At 48.8% G+C, this 22,501-nt stretch overlaps 2 protein-coding genes across 2 annotated transcripts; one reads left to right on the top strand and one right to left on the bottom strand.

Moving 5' to 3' along the window:
- Positions 1-12,976: 12,976 nt before the first annotated feature.
- On the bottom strand, positions 12,977-13,900 carry LOC135380585 (uncharacterized). The gene has a single exon (XM_064612510.1). It carries the CDS (start codon positions 13,898-13,900, stop codon positions 12,977-12,979), a length of 924 nt encoding a protein of 307 aa, XP_064468580.1.
- A 4,056-nt stretch (positions 13,901-17,956) lies between these two features.
- LOC135380569 (uncharacterized) lies at positions 17,957-21,967 on the top strand. Its single transcript, XM_064612509.1, has one exon. It carries the CDS (start codon positions 17,957-17,959, stop codon positions 21,965-21,967), a length of 4,011 nt encoding a protein of 1,336 aa, XP_064468579.1.
- Positions 21,968-22,501: the final 534 nt, after the last annotated feature.

The raw sequence follows: 22,501 nt of genomic DNA, 5'->3' as shown, positions 1-22,501 counted from the left end.
GTGTACCACCACGTAAATTCTGTCAGCTGTAAAATCTGTAATTCATCGTGCCACTCGTACTTTCCTTAGAGGTTAGAAGTTCGTGACCAATTGTTGTGCCGCCAATCAAACCTTACTTCCCAGCAGCTTTCTGTCGTGCTGCATGTGCTCGTTTTGTTGACTCGTCTTTGTACTGTTCACATAGTGTGAGTCGCTCCTTAGTGTATGGAATGTAACTTGGAAGCATGTTTCGGAAGCACAAATTCCAGTGGTTTAGGCAGAACAGTTGTCACTAAAAAAACAGGGAGTGTTGACAGGTAGCTGGAGACTATCAGTCTGCATGTGTTAGATCGGTTTAGAGAATTATTCTCATGTTCATTTTTATACTTGGTCGAAAGCTGTCGTTCATGAAGTCACGTGTATTGCCTGAAATCCTGTTTCAGAAATGATGACAAGGATCGTGATGGGAAAGCATACAGACTTCCGGATTTCGGTTGGCTGCACGCACCTCTACTTGCGGTTGCTAATGGAGAGCCTCTGACGTCTTCCCTTGAAATTAGGACAGTAGAATTCTTGTACCAGTCAGTCGTCTCCCTCACATTGTAAGGATTCTTAAAGGCACGCGTTTCCACTGCAGTGTGCTTTCAGACCCAGGATAAGGTTCACATGCTTGCAGCTCACAGCTTTCATCCTTCCAGGTACCCATCACGCATTTTTTACTACAAGGTTGTCAACCTTTTTCTGGAGCGGTACCCACACTTGGCTGACTCCATTGGATCTGGATTTGTGAGTCCTGGCTTTGCCTGCTGTTGCCTTACATTAGACTTCAGGGCTTATGTTGTGGCATAATGGCACTTTCAGACAGGAAATCTGTAGTGTGCAGACTTGATGTTCTGTTTCGGCATGTATAAAAGGCACGAAGAATTGAACGAGACAAAAACTGTACCCTCATAAGAAATTTTGGTACTTATAACTTCAGAAAGAGAGTTGCAAAGTGTTTTAAAACAAGGTCACAGCAAACTGGGTGTTTGAGTTGATGATTGTGTTTCGAACTGTGCTGCTGAAGCGGGTTGGTATGGCACATTTTACGTTGCAAGGTGTCATTCCAGAACAACTATACTTTTTTTTTAGGGGGGTTGGAGAGGAGCACGAGGCAGTGAAGATTATATGTAGGGCCTGACTTTTTAGGGTTAAACCCGTTTCCGCCCGATATTTACCCCCCGAACGAAATCTGTAAAATTCGGGTTTAACCCGAATCTACCCGAAAACATCCGGGTCGTGTGGCACACTCGTAAGCGTGCATTGATATAAAGTTTGATAACATTGCTAAACATTAGTTCCATGATAAGACAAATTTTTATTTAAAAAAAAATCACCCGAATACACCCGAATTTCTGACGACAGAATATGCCGTAACGGGATTTAACCCGAATACACCCGAATTTTCAAATGAAAAATATCACCCGATATTTACCCCCCGAATTTGGCCAAAAATAAAACCCGAAAAAGTCAGGCCCTAATTATATGCAACCAGAAAGAAAAACCCCGAAAAGTGTTCATACCTTCAAATGTTAAATACATAAGCTTGCATGCAGAAAAGACATAAAGTATGCAGAAGATACATTGGTGTGCTGGGAACAGTTAATGAATTGTTGCCTTTTCCTCAGTATCGTAGGCAAACATATTCCCACTGACAACTATAGATGGGTGGAGGAAGGTGCATTTAAAAAGAAAACTGGCCTCATCACCCCAGGTTGTCACACAGAGTTCATCATAAAATGACGCCGATTTCACTTGGGGGAGTTAATGTCTGGCATAATAGGGTGTGACCCATAGAGATTGTCCATACCATACGCCAGACTACAATCAGTTCATGACTTCAGACTTTTTACAAAAAAGTTATTAAAAAAACACAAAAGGAGCACCTCGTATAGTTTCTTTTTCTTTTTTTCAACAATTCTTATTGGTGGAGCCATAATGCTGGAACAGTTCACCTGAATTGACCCTGTGTCCGAGCAGGTATGTCATGGAGTAATTCAGCATTTTGTGTTAAATACATTTTTTTCTCGTATGCAGAGCTCGTGGCTTGTTGCCCTCCGCAATAAGTTTAAAAATGAGCGCCGAAAACTGTAACACGACGTCGAGGTGCAGCGAAACCGCAAAAAGTTTGGAAACAGGAAGGGTGAAAGGGACACTGTGCAGGGGCACTGTGAACTCCAGAGGACCCAACGTGAGGTATAGACACTGCTTTTTGATTGGCCATGTTTGTCCCCAGGTGCACCAAGCACGCCACACTGTATGTACCGATGGCATGACAGCATACCCAATGACTTGTCATTGCACTTTACAGTAGTAGAATATACAAGCCTAGTTGTAGGATGATGCTTGAAGTTAATTCACTTGACTGAAATGGGTGTTGGAATGTGTAAAGTATGTGAATGCACTGCGGTAATTTTCTTTTTTATGCCTGAGCTATTTGTTATTGTCCTTGTCAGCATTAGTACCTTGTTGCATTACCCTGTTTATGATATGATTGTTGGGCACATTAGGCATTAGGTATGTTTTGGCGATTGTCATTGTGAGCGACATGGTTGCCACTGCTTCAGGACTATTCCAGGCAACAAAATATTTTTATGCCTGTGACTGATTATGATTGTATCTGTGACTGTGGCCCTGCAAAAGGGTATATTTGCTCATGGTTTTCTTCAGCATGACATTCGCATGGATGGCGACCATGAAGATACAGAAAGCATCAACAGGCATGAACAATGGCTCAGGAGTGAGGCAAACAAAACCAAACCAGATGAGCCCCAAATCAAAGTTCGAATGGCTGTGACACACAAGAAAAGGTGTTCAGACCTTGCCACATTGCCTGTGGCTGTATCTCGAGTGCAATACTCTTACATCATGGTCTCTAACCGGGTATGTGAAACGTAACTTGCTGATTCTATCGCATGAACCATAACCCATTTCTGACATCAATTTACAGTTTTTCAATGAGTTTGAAAGCCTCACTAGTAAAGAAGCCCTGCAGCCTGTGGAACGTGGCATTAAGGAAGTGATCAACCTTTCCGTAAGTGGTCCCATCCGCACTACAAGGGACCTGCAGAAAAGGCTGAAAGAGATTCCACACCTGCCAGAAGACATATGCGAACGGCGAAAGAGACGTAAGCAGAAATAACACGCTGAAGTGCAGGGTGTTGACACACAAGAGACTTGGGGGGTTGTCGTAGGAGAGGAAGGCGAAGTGCAGACTAGCGTGTCGTCCTGCCCCCTAATTCATTGGCGCTTAGCATTCATCACAGTTTGTTATGACCAGGATGATAACCGTGCGCCAGAGTCAGAGCACAGCAGCAGACATCTTTTCTTCATTCAAGCAATCATTAGACATTGTAATATGCTCTACTGATGCTGCTATACAGTTAGAATTTGTTGGTTGCCTGAAACAAAACTCAGTGCCTTTGGGAACATTCAGCTTAAGAAGAGGTCGGACTGGTGAAGTAGAAACAATGTTGTTGTGTAGAGTTAACCGTCCTAAACAACATACTAGAAAAATGATGAGTGTGTTTTCTTTTTTTCACCATGCCAACGTCTTGATTGCGTACTTGTCGCTTCGATAGGGGTACCTTTGAAGAAAACCCTGATTTTGCATATTTTATGTGCAAAAGCTGCTCGTCTTGGAGGGCTGACTAATTTTTTTTATTTACAGTACTCGACAAGCCTTGTATTAAAAAAATAATTAATCGACAGGTATCTTCTGCATCGCTAACAATAAAATATTACAATCATGAAAAAAAAAATGTGTTTTTGTGCTCTCGTCTAGTGTGTACTTGTTTTAGTAATAACCTCAGAATTTCGAGTAGCAAATGAAATTAACATTAATCTACAAGAAGGAAACAAATGTAACTTTGCAAGTGCTTCCAAAGCACACGACAGCCCCTTGAGTGAAGGACAGTTTTTGTAACGAGCATGCGCCTCGTACTCATGTTGTCCTTGAACTATTTAAATTAGAGCAAAAATGTTTCATGTGCATACACACTGCCACGATTTTTTCTTTTTTTTTTCGAAAGAACCCGTGATGGACGACCACACTTTCTGCCCCTTGTCGCGTGGAGTGACCCACGAGTGAGCTGAATCTTGTCATCCGCGGTTAACACCCAAATTATCTTGTGCCGGCAAAATATGCTGGACGCAGCACAACGTGTAGCACGTGTAACAATATGGCTGAGAAATTCCACAGAACAAAAGCCCATTCCCCATGGACCCTTCCGAATTGGAGGTTGGTCGGTTAGTTAAAGCATCAACGAACTCTGACCTTAGGCCTGTGTTGTAGTTTGCTGCAGTGCGAACTCCAAGTGTGCTCAGTTTGTAACAGTTCTGGTCAATTTCTTAGTCATTATAGACGTGCTTGTAGCCATGCACGACACAGTGATAACACCGCTACCTGCCTGTAAATACCTTTCGATACTGATGCCGCATATTTAACTGTATATCTTGCCTGTTTTTATGTAAATATTTTAGACATTATCAGACAGAGACAAATGTGCAATCTGTTCATAATACAGTTTTGCATTACATGTTCAGAAATCACACTTGTATTACAGATATGCTTGCTGTTGCCGCTGTAAGGATAATCGGATGCTGGCTGAGGGAAACAGACGCTCTGTCGTACCTTTTTGTGCCAGAAGACGTGAGTGCCACCCCGTTTTTTTGTGTGAAAGAGAGATTCAACTTACATTGTTACCTGACGTGTCATTACTTTGCACTGAAACATTATTATGCCGTCCACCACGAATCATTAGTGCCTCTACATTCAGGTGGCTATCAATCAAGTTTACATCAATTTGCTTTCAGCCACTAATGAAACAGATCTTTTCGGACATGCCGTTGTTCAGCTGTTTCTTTTTAGGCGTTCCCTTATCATGGTTGAGTGCATGATAAAAGCTTAATATCCTGAGAGTTAAACAATATGAGAGAAAGCGTTTTCATTGAATTTTTTAAACACTTTGGTTCCAGAATCACATTGCACACACCTGAGCTCAGCGCAGAACCTAATGTCTTAATTTGGCAGGCTTAAGCCTATTTTCTAGGTTTGTGCGAATATTCTAATATTTCAAATATCAAATTGAATAGCTGTCTATTCGATTCAATTCTAAATGTAATAGGGATAGTAATTATAGTATTAATAAATTATATTTAATTATAATTAATAAATAGTATTCTAAGTGTAATAGTTGCTCCGGCTGAATAGTATAGGCTTCACCAAATGCACGTGTGCATTCCAGGAAGCCAACTTTACAGGCACACTTTGCCAGTATTGCTGTAGCAAAAATTTGTGCTTGCAAAATTAGAAGTTAAATGTAGCTGCCTATATACTATCCCATTGAGACCATCCCAAACGCAGCAACAAACACATGCAGGGTGAATCCTGAACCCTGCCATTTGGGGTTCATCAGAAAACTGCAACAAAAAACATGGGGTAAACAGCTTTCGCACAGCAACTAAATTTTCCACCATCAAAAATTATGGTGGAAAATTTAAATTGCATAAAAGTAATTTCTTGAATTGAACTCTGAAATTTTTCTAGTGAACTTCCTTTTTATTGCAGTGACAGGACAGGGATAATTGAAATAAAATTGAAATAACGGCTGTTTAGCAGCTTCTAAATTTCCACGCAGTATACCCACCGAAGAATCAGCGACGAATGGGAGTGATAAGGTCACACCTTCTTCACTCCCCCTTCCAGTTTTTGCAGAGCAATGCCTCCAATTGCTATCGGTCTGAAAATCGAGAGACGAAACAAAAGAATGACGTTACCTTGCCCCTTCGTCGCTCATTCTTCTGGCGACGATTTGTGCCAAAAGGACGAGAGTGGTCAAGTAATCACTTTCGCAATTTTTCAATCACTTCGGCTGCCCCGCAGAGTAGGTTTTTTGCTGCATTTGAGTAAGCCTGGCTGTTGCGTTGTTGCAGTAAATCAGCGGGGTTGGCTGAGAAAATTTCAGAGTTCAGATCAAGAAATTAATTTTACTGCAAATAAAATTTGCCTTTTTTATGGTGGCAGATGTAGTTGTCGTACAAAAGCTGTTTGCAGAATGTCTCTCCGTTGTGCGGTTTATTTATAAACCCAAAATGACATGATTCGTATGATTCGATGACCGTATCAATAACATATACATGCTCAAGAGTTGCTATATGAGGTCAGCGGGAAACTCACTTTTGTGTGTTTAGTTTATGGCTTCCTTCACTGTTTAACAAAGCCGTGAGTTTTCTTTATATGTGATAAGAAGGAATTCATGCCAAACTCAAACACACGACAATGTACAATAGACTTTCTTGTAAACTGCATTAGCCAAATTACTGCTTTAGTCAAACGAGCCTCGCTCTGAATAGTAAATGCGACTTATTCAGCCAACAATCAGTCAACATTCTTTCAATACTCTGAGGACACACAATTTCAGTTTCAGAGTAATTGCTGCACTGCAATAAAGCATACTTTATGCCATGTAAGTGTAAAAGCAGATATATACCCAACCTGAAAGAAGCAAAATCTCCTGGCACTACGTATGCCACGTAGAATAGGATATGAACGTAGGATATGAGCAGTCATAAGTTTTCTACGAAGTTTGCGCTCCCCTTTTGTGCATGTGATATGTGCACCTGCTGAGCGGAGTGATATCTTAACTGTGCACACTTTTCTTCTCATCAGTCGTTGCAAAGCACTTGTTCATAGATGCCAGCATATTTTAGAACACCAACACATTTCAGGTTGACCAAATGCCCATGACTCCATGCGTGACGTACTCTGGGGGCACAACGCTTGATGATGCACAGCACTTGCATCTTAGTGTCGAAGGGTCACGTCTCTTCAGAGTCATCGACAGTGAAGAAGGAATGGCCGCAATATTCTCGGCCTATTGGGTATTTCACGCCCAGTACAGCAAGAATGTGGCCAACATCATGACATTCATGGAACGTCGGTGGTACAACATGCATTCAACAAAGCCGAGGCCGCAGGTAGTCAAGCTGGTGAGCAAGATTGCGAGGGCAACTTCATAAACCATGGATCTGAATGGTGAACTCAACACTTTTGTTAAGCCATGCTCATATAGCCTCTCCAGTTCTTTGAACTTTTTCAATTCTGACCAACTTTACATGAGTGCACTTGCTGAGTACATGTAAGTTTCTCATTTGTTTCCTTTTTCCTGTGGTATACAGTGTGTGGCAGATAAACCTAACCAGCATTTGCGCACTTATCTTGTTTATTTAAGTGACAAACTTCCGGGGACGCACCATGGCGCATTTATGTGGGCAAAATGTACAGAAAAATCGTGGAAGCCATACTCAGCTTAAAAAATAAACTGCCTTACAAAAACGTTGGCCTCTGTGCATCAGGATAGGGCAACATGGCGGACGCGGGAGAGTTTTGTTTGGGCACCGCTAAGGGACCTATCGGTGGTGAAATCGAAACAATGTCCCATATGGATGCTCATCGGTAGTGCCCCTAGTGATACCTACACATAACTCTCTTGAGACCACCATGGCTGGCCTATTCTAACGCACTGAAGCTGAAGTTTTCATTGCTCTGTTTATTTTTATGCTGAGTATGGCTTCCACGACTTTTCTGTAGATTTCGCACGCATAAATACGCCATTGTGTGCCACCGGAAGTTCGTCAGTTAAGTAGACAACAAGACAAGTGTGCAAATGCCACTTAGGTTTATCTGCACACCCTGTGTACATGGCAGTCCAAGATAAGTTGACCAAAGCGCTTCACAAAAAGCTGTAAATGAAACCAAAGGCCATCTTTGTGGTACTTGAGTTAGAAACAGGTGCTACATCAAGAGCACAACCTGTTTGTAACTTGTGTACTTGTAACCTGTAAGTACCATAAAGGTGGCTTCTGTTTATTGCTCTTATTATGAAGCGCTGTGGTCAGCCATACATGAATCACCCAGTATATGTATAGGTACATATGTCGATTTTATATTATGCAGTCATACAGGCACATATATGTATTTCGTTATATTATGCAGTCATTACCCAATTGTCAGTTCTGCAGGGGATGACAGTGCTGTTCTAGCGTAGTTGAAACTTGCCAGAAATGCAGAGGATATTGCAGCACTTTAGTGGGTGGCTGCAGAAGTACACTAAGGAAGCCGTATCCTCCTGACACAGTGATGGCGCTTGTGCACACCTCAGCCCTGACTCAGCTATGTGGGACAAAAAAAAAAGGTTCTTTGTGGCTGTATGTTAATTGTGAGCATAACAAAAAAAAGCCAAAAATAATAGTGATCACGACTATAGGACATGAGTGATTGATACATTCATACCTGACGTGCAAGCCAACGATATTCCCAGCTTGCATCTATGCACCTTGACTTTGCCCTGAGGTCTCCACCAGTGACTATGTCTGTCGGTGACTGAAGGACTGTCATAGTGACAGACATGGTCACTGGTGAACCCCTCAGGGCAAAGCCAAAGTGCATACACGCAAGCTGGGGACATTGTTGGCTTGCAACGTCAGGCATGAGCATATTAATCGCTCATGTTCTAGTTGTGATCATGATTATTAGGAAGAATAGCACTTGCTAAATGCTGTGAGGTCTCAAATGTGCTGCACAAGCCCGATTTCTACACAAATCAAACAAAACTCTCTGATCTCTCGAGACATCATTGTAAAATTCTGAAGCCACCCCCTCAAACGCTGCGACTCTGTGCAAAACTTGTGACGCCCCACAAAGCGGAAACAGTACTATTCACCACTTCAGGATGTCAACCTTTGAGTAACTCACTTGCCTAGTCTTTGCCTTGCTTTAGTTATTATGGATATAAGTAGGTATATGTCAAGAAAGAGATAGACACAAGTTTTTTAACACTGGGACTTGAGCGAGAAAGATACATATTTTTGTTCATTCAGTGTTTGTCCGTCAAGTTGCAACTGAGAGCTTAATGAACATATTGTGCAATGTTATACTGCATGGTGCCATGTACCGTTGCAGCATAGCAATATGCTCGCTCGCTTGCCTTGTAATGTGGTTGCACTCATTAGCAACGTACCTCACCTGTTAACCTGCTTGGTGTCCTATGGGAACAGCAACTTCATTGCGTTTGTACAGTATGCAACACATTTGTTTGAAATTTAGATTTCAGGCATTTTCACTTTGACACGGTTTCTGGAACTAATGGGCCTATTGGAAGGCAGCAGTAAACAGACACATCACCCTCTTTGCTATATTCCCTTCCGAGGCTTCCAGAAACTAAAGGAAGGCGTAAAGGCATCAAATGCAGACTGACAAGTGTGTTGCATACACAACATCAACAGCTTAACTCAACGTCGTCACAACTTACCTTTGTTTTTTGTAATTTAACACAATGCATTAGGTGAAAGTCTCACCATGAGTACCTGCTGTTGCTGTAGGTTTTATTGCAATTTTGGCCTTGTTTAGGTGGAGCTGTAACTGTTCCAAGTGTTTCAATAAAATAGCTGTGTGCTAAAGTATGTCCACATTTTTCTTTCAGATACGTGTCACAAATGCCGTAATCAAAACATTCCTTCTGGCAACACTAACAGGCATCAAGGGTTCTGGGGAGGGCAATTCTATACAACATTTCGCTGTTTGTACTGTCACACGGATTTACAGTTTGCAGGTGCTGGCAGCTCAGAAAAATGACATCTCGTGCTGCGTACATTGTCGGAGAAAGAGGTAGACTAGACACAGGTTGCCGTGAGAGCCTTGCCAGTCGAACTAGAGCCCGAGCTGGCCGAGGCAAAGGTTTTTATTACCCGCGCGCCTAGGTTATTGGTGCGCGGGAATGGTAATGGCGATGCCGCTACAGGGCTCCCCCCCTAGTGAGGCGTCGGAAGATGTCGAGCGATACATAGCTGTGGGGCCCAGGTGACGTGTCGGCGGCGGGGGGGAGGCGATGAAGTCGAGGGTGGAGAGCGAAGTGCGGACGAAGTGGCAGGAAGAATTGGCGTCGGCCCTGTGTGGGAGTTAACGGCGCTGGGGGACGTCGCAGGAACGTCGAGGAAGGCGGGCTTCAATCGCTGCAGGGCGACAGTCTCCTCTCGGTTCTTTACCAGGATGGTGTAATGCGTAGGAGATCTTCGCACGACAGCGTACGGGCCGGAGTATGGGTGCTGAAGGGGCCTCTTGACTGCGTCGCACCTGAGGAAGACGTGTGAGCACGTTTCGAGTTCGGGGTGCTGGTACGTCGCAGCAGAGCGTGGCACACGCGGGGGGATCGGGTGGAGGGCGGCCATTGTTTGGCGAAGGCGGGACACGTAGTCGGCTGGTGATGGAGACGGGAAGTCGGGAGGTGGGTCGATGATATCGCCAGGCAAGCGAAGAGACGTCCCGAAAACTAATTCCGCCGATGTGCAGCCTAAGTCTGGCTTGTAAGCCGACCGAACTCCCAGCAGAGCTAGGGGCAGGACTTCTGTCCAAGGAAGGTCAGATGAGGTCCGGAGCGCGGCTTTCAGCTGCCGGTGAAAGCGCTCAACGAGGCCGTTGGAAGCCGGGTGGTAGGCGGTTGTTCGAATACGTTTGGTGCCAAGGGCTTGCGTGAGGTTGGAAAACAGGTTGGACTCGAACTGCGCGCCCCGGTCTGTGGTGATGATTGACGGAACACCGAACCGCGATACCCAGGTGGAGATGAAGGCTGAGGCGACGGTGGCGGCGGTAGCGTCGTGAATGGGAATGGCTTCGGGCCACCGGGTGAAGCGATCGACGATGGTCAGAATATACCGGTGGCCAGCACATACCGGAAGCGGTCCAACCAGATCAATGTGGAGATGCGCGAAACGGTCGTCGGGGGGCAAGAACCTTTCTGGTGCTCTGCGGACGTGCCGTTGCACTTTGCTGCGCTGACAGGGAAGGCAAACGCGCACCCAGTTCTTGACGTCCTTGTTCATGTGCGGCCAGACATACCGTTGGGAAATCAAGCGCAGAGAAGCGCGGGCGCCGGGGTGAGAGAACGCATGGTACGTCTCGAAGATGCGACGTCGCAGGGAAGAGGGGACGAAAGGTCGGGGCCGTCCCTGAGAAGTGTCGCAGGCAACCAGAGTGGAGGAACCGGGTAAGGCGACATCTTCGATGGTCAAAGAAGCCGCGCCAGAACGGTACTGAGCCAGCTCGGCGTCGGAAGACTGTGCTTGGGCCAGGGCGTCGAGAGAGAGTGCAGGCAGCGATCCGAGAGCGTTCACGCGACTGAGAGCATCCGCCGCTGCATTGTCAGCACCGCTGACGTGTTGAATGTCGGTGGTGAATTCCGCGACGAACGCAAGGTGACGGGTTTCGCGAGGACTGTATTTGGTACCTGATGCAGAGAAGGCATATACAAGGGGCTTGTGGTCAGTAAGCACTGTAAATGCACGGCCTTCCAAGAAAGGTCGGAAGTGCTTTATCGTGAGGTAGATGGCTAAAAGTTCTCGTCCAAAGGTGCTGTACCTCGTCTCTGGCGGTTTGAGCTTGCGAGAGAAGAACGCCAAGGGGCGCCACGCTCCTCTGATACGCTGTTGAAGCACGGCGCCGACGGCTGTGCTGGAGGCGTCAACCATAATGGACGTTTCGGCGTCATGGCAGGGGTGGAAAAGGAGCGATGCGCTCGCAAGTTCTTCCTTAATGGCCTTGAACGCGGCAGTGGCTTCTTCGGTCCATGATAGAGGCGGTGGGGACATAGTACGTTTAGAAGTAAGCATGGCTTCGAGTGGAATAAGCTTGGCCGCGCACGACGGAATGAAGCGCCGGAAAAAGTTGATTAACCCAAGGAACTGGCGCAGCTTGGTCAAGGAAGTGGGAAGTCCTGGATGGCCGCAACTCTGGAAGGCAAAGGCAGGATTCCCTGGCTGTTGACACGGTGCCCGAGGAAATCGAGTTCCGGAACGCCGAACTCGCTCTTCGCTGCGTTAATGATGATTCCATAGTCGTGAAGACGGGAGAACAGCGCACGAAGGTGTTGCTCGTGTTCGGCCGGCGAACGACTTGCGACGAGGATATCATCAATATACGCATAGACGAAGGGGAGGCCGCGGATGATGTTGTCCACAAACCGCTGGAACGTCTGAGCGGCGTTCCGCAACCCGAAGGGCATCCGCAGAAACTCGAATAATCCGAAAGGTGTTGTGATCGCGGTTTTGGCTATGTCCTCTTCGGCCATCGGGATCTGGTGGTACGCACGGACAAGATCTATTTTGGAGAATACTGTGGCGCCCTCCAGCTACGCAGCAAAATCCAAGATGTGCGGTATGGGGTATCTGTCCGGGATAGTGGCTTGATTCAAAGCGCGATAGTCGCCGCACGGTCTCCAATCTCCGGTCTTTTTGGGCACCATGTGCAATGGCGACGACCAGGTGCTTGATGACGGCCGGACGATTCCGAGCTCAAGCATGTGGTCGAATTCTGCTTTGGCTACCCGGAACTTCTCGGGTGCCAGACGACGCGGGCGAAAGTGGACCGGTGGGCCACGGGTGGTGATGTGGTGGACCACGTCGTGCTGCACAGGCCTGGTCCAGTCAGGTGGCTGGGTGAGTGCCGGGAATTCCTTCAGTATGGCGGCGAAGGGTGATTCAGCTGGTGATTCAGGCACGGCACAGGCCAAGACACGCAACGGTGGAGTCGATAGACGTAGTCCGTGCACTGACAAGGAAGTAGTCATGTCGATCAGACGCTTCCCGTGAACGTCTACCAGCAACTTGAAGTGATTTAAAAAGTCGGATCCGAGGATGGCTTGTGTGACGTCTGCAAGCAGGAAAAGCCATCGGAAGTCTCTTCTGAGCCCAATGTAGAGAGTGAGCGACTGCTGGCCATAAACCGGGATAATGGAACCGTTGGCGGCCTTGAGTGTGGAGCAAGGTTGTCGGGAACGGGAATAGCGCGCACCGGCGGGGATGACGCTGACCTCGGCGCCCGTATCGACCAGGAGCCTTAAGCCCGATACACGGTCTACGATACGAAAGAGGCGGCTGTCGCCGAGGCCGAATCCACTTGCCGCCATTAGTGGGGGGCCGGCGGGTTTCCCGTCCAAGAACAGGGGAGCAAGCAGTGGTGGGCTTCGGCACCGAAGCGATGGTGGTACCAACAGAGGCCCTCCTGATTCGCAGAACGAGATCGCGATCGCCGTGGCGACGGGGAACCTCTGCGGAACCTTGGGCGACGGGGGCTCGGGGATCGTGGGCGAGCAACCAGCGTCGCAACCAATTGCGTAAGGCTATTGACCTGCTGGAGTATAGCTTCGGTGGCTGGAGTGGGTTGGGAAACCGAAGGACAAGCTTCTGGGATGGGCGGAATGGCTGGGGGAACCGCTCGCCCTCTAGTCTGGGTAGCCGGTTGCTCGAGAACGGAAAGAGAAGGAGATGAGGCAACCTCCATGACAGCATCCGCGAGGGTGGCGAGCTCGTCGATGGGAAGATTCGCGGCTGCTGCCAAGACCATCTGCACGTTATTGGGTAAGCGCTGCATGAACAGCTGACGCAAGAATTTGTCGCCGGCCTGCGGAGCGTCATCTCCCAAGAGCTGCTTCATGCGGCGCAAGAGCTGGGTAGGCCGCCTGTCACCGAGCTCTTCCGCCGATAAGAGCTGCCTCAGACGGTCACGGTCGGAGGCGGACGTACGCTTCAGCAGGGCAGACTTGAGTTGGTCATACGCGTTCTGCGTTGGGGGAGAGATTATCAGATCTTGTACTTCCTCGGCGGCCGCGGGAGACAGGGCGGAGATGACATGATAGAAACGAGTGGTCTGAGCAGTCACACCGGCCAGATGGAACTGGGCGTCCGCCTGGGCGAACCAGATAGCTGGATTGCGATCCCAGTAGGCTGGAAGTTTAACGGCGATGGCTTTTACATGGTGCTGTTGTCCGTCAGAGTTGGGCTGTAGGGAACCTGTGCTAGACGACGACGGAGGTGGGTCGCCTTGATGCATCGCCGACGGAAAAGGGAAAGTAGCGTCGTTCCAGAAAGGAACGTTCGGGTCACCAATGTCGGAGAAAGAGGTAGACTAGACACAGGTTGCCGTGAGAGCCAGGCCAGTCGAACTAGAGCCCGAGCTGGCCGAGGCAAAGGTTTTTATTACCCGCGCGCCTAGGTTATTGGTGCGCGGGAATGGTAATGGCGATGCCGCTACAACATGCACACCTGCAAACACCTTTTAGGGTGTAATCCTGCACAGGGTGTTCATTTACACCCTTAAGGGGGTGAGTTATGACACTTCTGGATTACACCCAAAAGGGCGTTTTTGGTCGACCAGAAAACACCCTTCTCTGGAGGGTGTAACCTCTCCTAAAGGTGTTACCATACACCCTTTAGGGGGTGAGTTATGACACCACTGGATTACACCCAAAAGGGAGTAAAAAAATTAAGAGCGTTGGGCAGATGTCACCTTTTGGGTGGCGGCCGTTTACAGGGACGTTCGTAAATTAAACAGGTGTTGCCTTTGTGCTGTCGCAATGGTGGACGGGGCTTGGCGGGGCGCCCGCCCACTTCCCGGAGCGAGCCTTGACGGGGCGGGGTGGCGATAGGGTTGTACTGAAAGCGTGAATGCAAATACCAGGTGCGTAGGGTGAGGATTGGCGAGTGGCGTGGCAGCTGGTATGCCGCTGTCCTCCTAGTTTGCGGGTTGTTGCGCAAAGCGCCGATCGACTGCTGATATCGTTACATTAGAAAAGGCATGGCAGGTCTGGCCTTGGCATCCGGTGGCTTTATGGTGTCAAGTTTCTTGGCGCTGCACGGCTGCTCATAGAGCTGGCATATTTCCGTTTTCTGCTACGTATGTGGAAGGTGGCGATTGTGTGGAGAGAGGCGGGAGGGGTGGTGAAACTGCTTGTCGGTGTTCGGTAGTCGGTTACGCTGCATCGGGGAATGACCGGGATCCCATGATGGGAAAGAGGCATGTGCCAATAGAGGGTGCAGGGGTGTATCGTGATTTCGTCCCTGTGTTTCTGCGTGCGTTGAGATTTCCTTTTTTCTTTTCTTTTCCCAGTCGAGAGGTTTCGACGTGCTGCTGTTTCACCTGGGACTTTTAAACTGGGCTGTTTGAACTGGGTGTGCATTGCAAATATCTAGCAGTGAAACGGCGGATTTTCAGGCAAATGCATCTTCGTTTTCTCGTTCTCTCTCTCTTGATATAGTGTCGTATCTCTACGCTAGAAGCACGTTTGGTCATGGTTCGGGGCCGATTAGTGGATTCTATAGTGCGTATAAATGAATGTTTCGTACGTTACGGCATATACGGAAAGTACTCGCACAGCGCGTATTTTCAGATATTGCCATCTGCTCCAATTGCCTTTGTTTGTGTGCGCGCGCGTGTATGTGTGGATGTGTGTGCGTGCGTGTGTGTATGTCTTGCTGTATTTCCAGATGCACTGGTGTAAGCAGCATGGCGTCTGAGTCTGGTGGGCCGTGCTCTGCTTCTTCGCTTTCTGTATACAGTTAGGAAAATTACCGCGTTCACATTTCAATCTGCACTGCCGGCCTCAGTTGCTCTGTTGGTAACGTGTTCACTTGCTGAGCTCATGATCGCGGGTTCAATCCTGGCCGAGAATGGTAGCAATGTGGGAGCGATAAACATTGCTTCCAGCAACGGTGTGTTACAGAGAGCTTTCGCAGGTCTAAAGTACCCCGGGTGGTCGAAATTATCAGTAGCCCTACCATGCTGTACGTGGAGCATCTCTTCACACAAATGGGCTAACTTACGATGCGCGTAAATTTACTCGCAATTATATTATTATTCAATATGCACTATGGTACTGTGCTAAAAGCAGACGATGTCTGTGGTGCATGCCTTCTTTGTTGTATACCTTCACACCAAAAACCACAAAAAGTAATACTTACATTAACAATTTTTAATGCATATTTTGAGGTGCATAGTTGCATACATACTTCTGCAGAGTTTTTAATGCATATTTATGAGCACTCCTTTATTGATTATCGATGGGTCGCTGTTCATGTATCACTGAATCTCCCAGCTGAATGTGTGAACACCGTGGCATCCTTTTGCAGCAGGTAATGGAATAGGCCTTGTCTTGTGGATTTTCGCTGCGCTATGTGCACTGGCGAACTACCTCAAGGACACACGTGCTGAAACAATCTTCTGAATCATTCAGTGCTTTCACACGTCAAGCGTCCTGGAACAACTAGTCGCACCAGTGCACATACGTGCCCATTTTTTACTTTCTACTTTAGACAAAAGTCGTAATGATTATTTTCAGATGTCATAATAAGAACCTCTGAGCACCCGCATAGTCCGCAACGTCCGCCTCCAGAAAAAGAGGTGGTAGGCCATAGCACGCTTGCCTCCCCTGGCACTTTCCCCCCTCCCCCTGGAAAAAAATCCTGGGAACGCCCATAGGCAGCCGTGATTGCTGAAACGGCCGACACCACTCTCCAGTCCGCTTGCCATCCACGCAGCACTGCACTGGGTTCTGCATTCAACCGCTCAAAGTCGGCTTCAACCGGCGCGAACCCTCTTTGGCGGCATGTTTCGTGCATCCGCTAATTCGGCGGTACGCAGGCCTGCTTTCCCTCTGAGCTCTGATATTGTCACAGAGCTCGAGTGGTTTGTTAACCAAGGTCAGCTGGGACACCCGTGTTTCCGAGAACACTAGGCAATATAAAGAATTCCGTTTAACGAGGGGTGTCCGGCAGCGACCCTGCTCCGTCTCAGAAGCGGGGTTAGGCGACGCTCGCCTTTGAAGTTCCTACTCACAGATGTAAAAACTCATTTCGACCCCGTCGGGCGGCTCCCCTTGTTCTCGGAGAGTGGCCCTCCTTTTGTCTCCAACTACAGTGTCAAATATTTCGGAAGCGTTTGAACAAGTGGATAAAGCAAAATAACAAGGAGGGAAAAAAGGGAAGCGCGGGAAAACGACGAAAAACGCGGGGCAGTCGGACATCAGCAGGACTTGTGATCGGTTGTGTGCGGGGCCGTGGCGTGAAAGTGCGTGGACCGAGGACAGCCGCCAAGAGGTGTGCCGTGTGTTGCGTGAGTGGTCACCGCTACGCGAGAGATCCCCGACAACGTGCACCAACTTCGGCGCCGGCTCAACTCCGGACCCCTTTCATCGGACTCGGGGACGCCACACCATCAGAGCTAAGGAATTTTCACCCCTTCTCTATCGAACTGGCCATAGCTTTCGCAACAATCGTTGATTTGATTTGTAACATCTACCTCGTTCGGCTTGTAACTTGAAACCATATATATGTAAGCTCTGTCAATTGTGATCATTGTTGTGCAATAATTGTTATGTTTGTTATAAACTGGTAAACTTGTTATTGGAAAAGTTGAACGATGTGTCCGGCCTCCAGTTCCTATCGCCGTCCGTTGTCCAGGAACATCCCAGTCGACCGTCCAAACCTCAATCTTCTTTTTGCGCGCTTGGTACGGTCTCAGTGAGGAAACGTGATTCCGTCTAGTGAGTTGCACGAGCTCCTCAGACCCTGCCGTGCGTGTGACAAAGAGTGGCGTCCGCGACAGGACGAGTCGACACCTGGACGGCGGAGACGCGTTGGTGAGCTGTAGAGAGCCAAAAGTGTTGTAGGGTTAACAGTGAAGAGTATGGAGGTGTCTGATATAATTGCGGCAGGCAAGACACTGGGGCTTGCGGGACAGGAGCTTCGCGAATGGGTGGAGACCGAACAGAAAAAGGCGGATTCACGTGTACGGGAACAACGTGCATTCGACAGGGACGCGGCAAAGGAAACGGCAGAGGCAGTCGCAAAAGCGGCTGAGCTAGAAAAAGCAAAATTGGAGGAAGAGCGAAAAGTGCTGGAACTCAGACTGAAGCTCCAAGAAAGTCAGGGACCCCAGAGCCGAGGAACTAACGATGGAGCGAGCAACGTATTCCCGGCCTTTGGTAGCCCTCACCGATGGATGGCCGCGTTCGACGAAAAGAAGGACGACTTGGATGCGTACCTTCTCCGGTTCGAGCGTCTCGCCACAGGTCAACGATGGCCGCGGGAGCAGTGAGCCGCAGCCCTAAGCATGAGCCTCACGGGAGAGGCATTAGCAGTATTCGCGAGACTGACCCCAGACGATTCAGTCGACTACACTAAAGTAAAGAACGCCCTGCTGCAACGATTCCGACTGACTGCCGACGGGTTTAGGGAAAAGTTCCGAAGCAGTAAACCCGAAGAGGGTGAAACAGGCACCCAATATGCCGCAAGAATTGGAAGTTTGTTCGATCGGTGGGTCGAATTGTCAAACACGAAGAAGGAATACCCGAGCTTGCGAGAGATGCTCATCATGGAGCAATTTGTGAAGGGATGCCCACCAAAGCTAGCACTTTTCCTGAAGGAAAGAACGGGAGGATCCCTAGAAGAAATGGCAGCGCTTGCCGATCGCTTTATGGAAGCTCAGGGGCAGATGCACCTTGGAAAACCCAAGCTGGAAGAAAAAAGACAGGAGGAGCAACCAGGCCCGAGGCCCAATGGGAAAAGCCCGGCCGACAGGAGAAACCAGCCGAGATGTTATTTGTGTGATAGGTTGGGCCACCGAGCTTCGGAATGTCGCAGCAGCAACACGCGCAACCAGAAGACAACCGTCACCTGTGGAAGGTGCGGGAAAAGAGGCCACCTGTCGGAGCAGTGTTGGAGCAAGACACAGGAGAAGAATCAAGCCGCCTGCGTGGTCGCGGTACAGCCTGATGAAAGCGAGATGGCACACTCACTGACGAAGGGTTACGTCGAGCTGAAGGATGGGCAGAAGATACCCGTCGTCAACGCCATGATGGCAACAGAAACCCAGACCTTGCTCAAGGGGATGCCAGTTAGAAGAGGCAAGATAAAGGGGCAGGAGATATCTGTCTTGCGGGACACGGGCAGCAACACCGTGGTCGTTCGCAAAAGCCTAGTGTCCGAGGACGAAATGACAGGCACGAAGAGCCCTGTATACCTTGTGGATGGAACTATCCGAGTTCTGCCGGAGGCCATCATAGTAGTGCAAACGCCCTTCTACTGCGGAGAAGTGGTGGCAAAATGCACGGAAGAACCGCTTTACGACCTTATACTGGGCAATATTTGTAACGTGCGGGAAGCTGACAACCCAATAGAAGATTGGGAAGAGGAGATGACATGGGAGCAGACCGCGAGGCAACGGGAGGATTCGCCGTCGGAACACAATAGTGAAACCAATGTCGTTGCAGCCATGGAAACGCGAAGCCAAAGGAGAAGACGCGGCAGGCGACACGCAGCGAGACTACCGCGACTCCCAGCACCGACAGCTGACGGCGAAGCACCGACCACAGAAGAAATAGTTAATGAGCAAGCGAACGACTCCAGTCTGAAGTGCTGTTTCAGCCAAGTTGGCAAACGGCTACCGTGCCGGAATGAGGCACAAGAGTTCGAATTTCGAGTACACAAGGGGCTTCTCTATCGACATTACTTTCCGACGTTTGGCGGGGAGGTCGAACAGCTAGTGTTGCCGAGCAGATACCGAAACACGGTCCTTCAAATCGCCCATGAGGGTATTATGGCAGGACACATGGGAGTCAAGAAAACCATGGATCGCATCCTGGAGGAGTTTTTCTGGCCGGGCATGCAAGCCGAAGTGCAGCGTTTCGTTCGGTCCTGCGACATCTGCCAAAGAACCACGCCCAAGGGACGGGTTGGAAAGGTACCGCTCGGTCAAGTGCCTACCATCGACACCCCTTTCCGCCGAGTGGCAGTGGATATCATCGGACCCATCTCCCCACCGTCATCAAGGGGCAACCGCTACGTTCTCACCATGGTGGACTACGCTACCAGATTTCCGGATGCCGTGGCATTGCCCAGCATCGAGACGGAGCGCGTCGCGGAAGCCCTTGTGGAGATGTTTGCAAGGACTGGGATACCGAGCGAAGTGCTGAGTGACAGGGGCACTAACTTCACCTCCGACGTGATGAAGGAGGTAAGCCGGCTCCTCTCGCTCAAGCAGCTTCACACGACGCCCCATCACCCTATGGGGAACGGCCTTGTAGAAAGGTTTAACGGTACCCTCAAAACGATGTTAAAGAGGATGTGTCAAGAAAGACCAAAAGATTGGGACCGTTACCTGGCGCCAGTTCTATTTGCCTACCGGGAAGTGCCGCAAGCCAGCTTGGGGTTCTCGCCGTTCGAGCTTATTTACGGACGACACGTGCGGGGCCCCTTATCCGTGCTCAAGGAGTTATGGACTAATGAGGCCATCGAGGGCCAAATAAAGACCACCTACCAGTACGTGATGGACCTCCGAAACCGTCTCGAAGAGACATGCAAGCTTGCCCATCAAGAGCTACAGAACGCAAGCAATAGGTACAAAAGGTACTACAACAAACGAAGCCGCGCACGGAAGCTAAACCCAGGAGATCAGGTGCTCATTCTGCTCCCGACGGACCAGAACAAACTGTTAATGCAGTGGAAAGGCCCTTTCCCAGTTGTGAGTCACAGGAACGAAGTGGACTACGAGATAGATCTCGGCCACCGTACACGACTGTTTCATATAAACATGCTCAAGAAGTACGAGGAGAGACCAACGACAACAGCTGAACCAGGCGGGCAGGCCGTATGCGCAGTGGTGACAATGAGTGAGACGGACGGAGAACCAGGCCTACAGGTGCTCTCACTCCAACAAAAGGAGACGTTCCGAGACGTGTCGCTCTCCTCTGATTTGAGCAAAAAACAAAAAGAACAAGTAAGGGAAGTGCTAGATGCCCACAGGGCTATTTTTTCGGACGCGCCAGGGAAAACGGACCTGATACGATGCGACCTGAAATTAACGACCGAAAAGCCCATCAACACGAAGCAGTACCCGCTGCCATTTGCTGTACGGGAAGCCATCGAAGAAGAAGTGCAGGCAATGTTGCGTATGGGCATAGTAGAGAGATCGGACTCCGCTTATAATTCCCCGCTACTGGTCGTGAGAAAGCCTGATAAGACCCACCGGGTGTGTATTGACTTTCGGAGGCTTAACGATCATCTGACGCAAGATTCAGAACCTATCCCGAGAGCTGATGAATTGTTTGCAGCAGTCGGAACTAAACGGTACTTCACAAAACTAGATTTTTCGAAGGGATACTGGCAGATCCCGCTGACAGAAGATTCCAAAGAGAAAACAGCATTTTCTACGGAATCCGGGTTGTACCAGTTTAAATATATGCCTTTCGGCATCAAGACGGCGCCAGCGATATTCACACGCCTCATGCGCAAGCTCATTGGGGACATTCCGGACGTAGTCCATTATTACGACGATGTACTGATCGCCAGCAACTCGTGGGAAGACCATCTCACCACTTTGAGCCAAGTATTCCAGAGGATCAAATCTGCGGGCCTGACCGTGCGCCCGACTAAGTGCGAAATCGGGGCACAGGAAGTATCATTCCTGGGCCACCGGCTCGCTAACGGCACCCTCGCACCCCTCCAAAAGACACTTGAGAGGGTCCTCGACGCCAACCGGCCGGAGACAATACGACAAGTGAGATCCTTCCTCGGGTTAGCCGGTTATTACCGGGAGTTTATCCCCGACTACGCGAAGATCGCAGCCCCCCTCACCGACCTCACAAAGAAAGGCAAAGGAAACCGCGTGGCATGGGGTCCGGAGCAGGAAGAAGCGTTTAACGAGTTGAAGAAGCTACTCTCGAGCGCACCTATACTGAAGCTGCCGGATTTTACACGGCCTTTTGTTATTCGCACAGACGCCTCCGGCCGCAGCCTTGGGGCAATTCTCCTGCAAGAGGAGAACGGTGTCCTGCACCCGGTATCTTACGCGAGCCGGAAGCTCCTGCCTCGCGAGGCCGCCTATTCCACAGTGGAACGGGAGGGATTAGCATTGGTGTGGGGTATAGACAGGTACAAGACGTACCTGTACGGTCGGCACTTCACAGTGCAAACAGACCACCAGCCGTTGCAATACCTAAAAAAACAAAAGCATCTCAATAGCCGCCTCCTCAGATGGAGCCTTATGTTGCAGGAACACTCGTTCCGGGTGGAATACATAAAGGGTAGCGAGAACGTAGGCGCCGACTACCTAAGCCGCATTTAGCCTGCTCGTGTGTATCGTAATGCAGGAAGTGTATTCGTATTGTTAGAAGTATTCTGTCTGTTTCCACTATGTATGCAAGTATATACAAATATGTATGCAAGTTTCTTCTATTACACGTCTTGGCAATATGTTTGCAGAGCCTTACTCTTATACGTTCACGTGTCTTAAAAGTGTGTAAAACTGATGTTACCCTGGAATGTTATTGTCGCGTCTGCGCGCGGGCAAGGGATCTTCCCGCTTGGTCGCCCTGTTTGAATTGCAAGGTACAAGATATCTATGTTACAAATGCGACTTGTTTTCTTGTTTTTATATGTAAGACATTCCTATCTATTGGTTGCGTACTCGATGTAGGGTATGTTGTGCATAACTTACCTATCTCTTGTGTATGCGTTTGTATTTGCGATGCCTGTTAGACTACTGTAGCACACGCATTGTGACCTGTTGAGCTCTGTGAGCTGTTGCAATATTAACCCCGTTAATATTCTTCAGGTGGGGGTAATGTCACAGAGCTCGAGTGGTTTGTTAACCAAGGTC

The sequence above is a fragment of the Ornithodoros turicata genome, chromosome 1 (assembly GCF_037126465.1).
Source record: "Ornithodoros turicata isolate Travis chromosome 1, ASM3712646v1, whole genome shotgun sequence".
Lineage (NCBI taxonomy): Eukaryota > Metazoa > Arthropoda > Arachnida > Ixodida > Argasidae > Ornithodoros > Ornithodoros turicata.
Note: the sequence above shows the minus strand (reverse complement) of the source record. Positions and strands in the feature narration are given on the sequence as shown.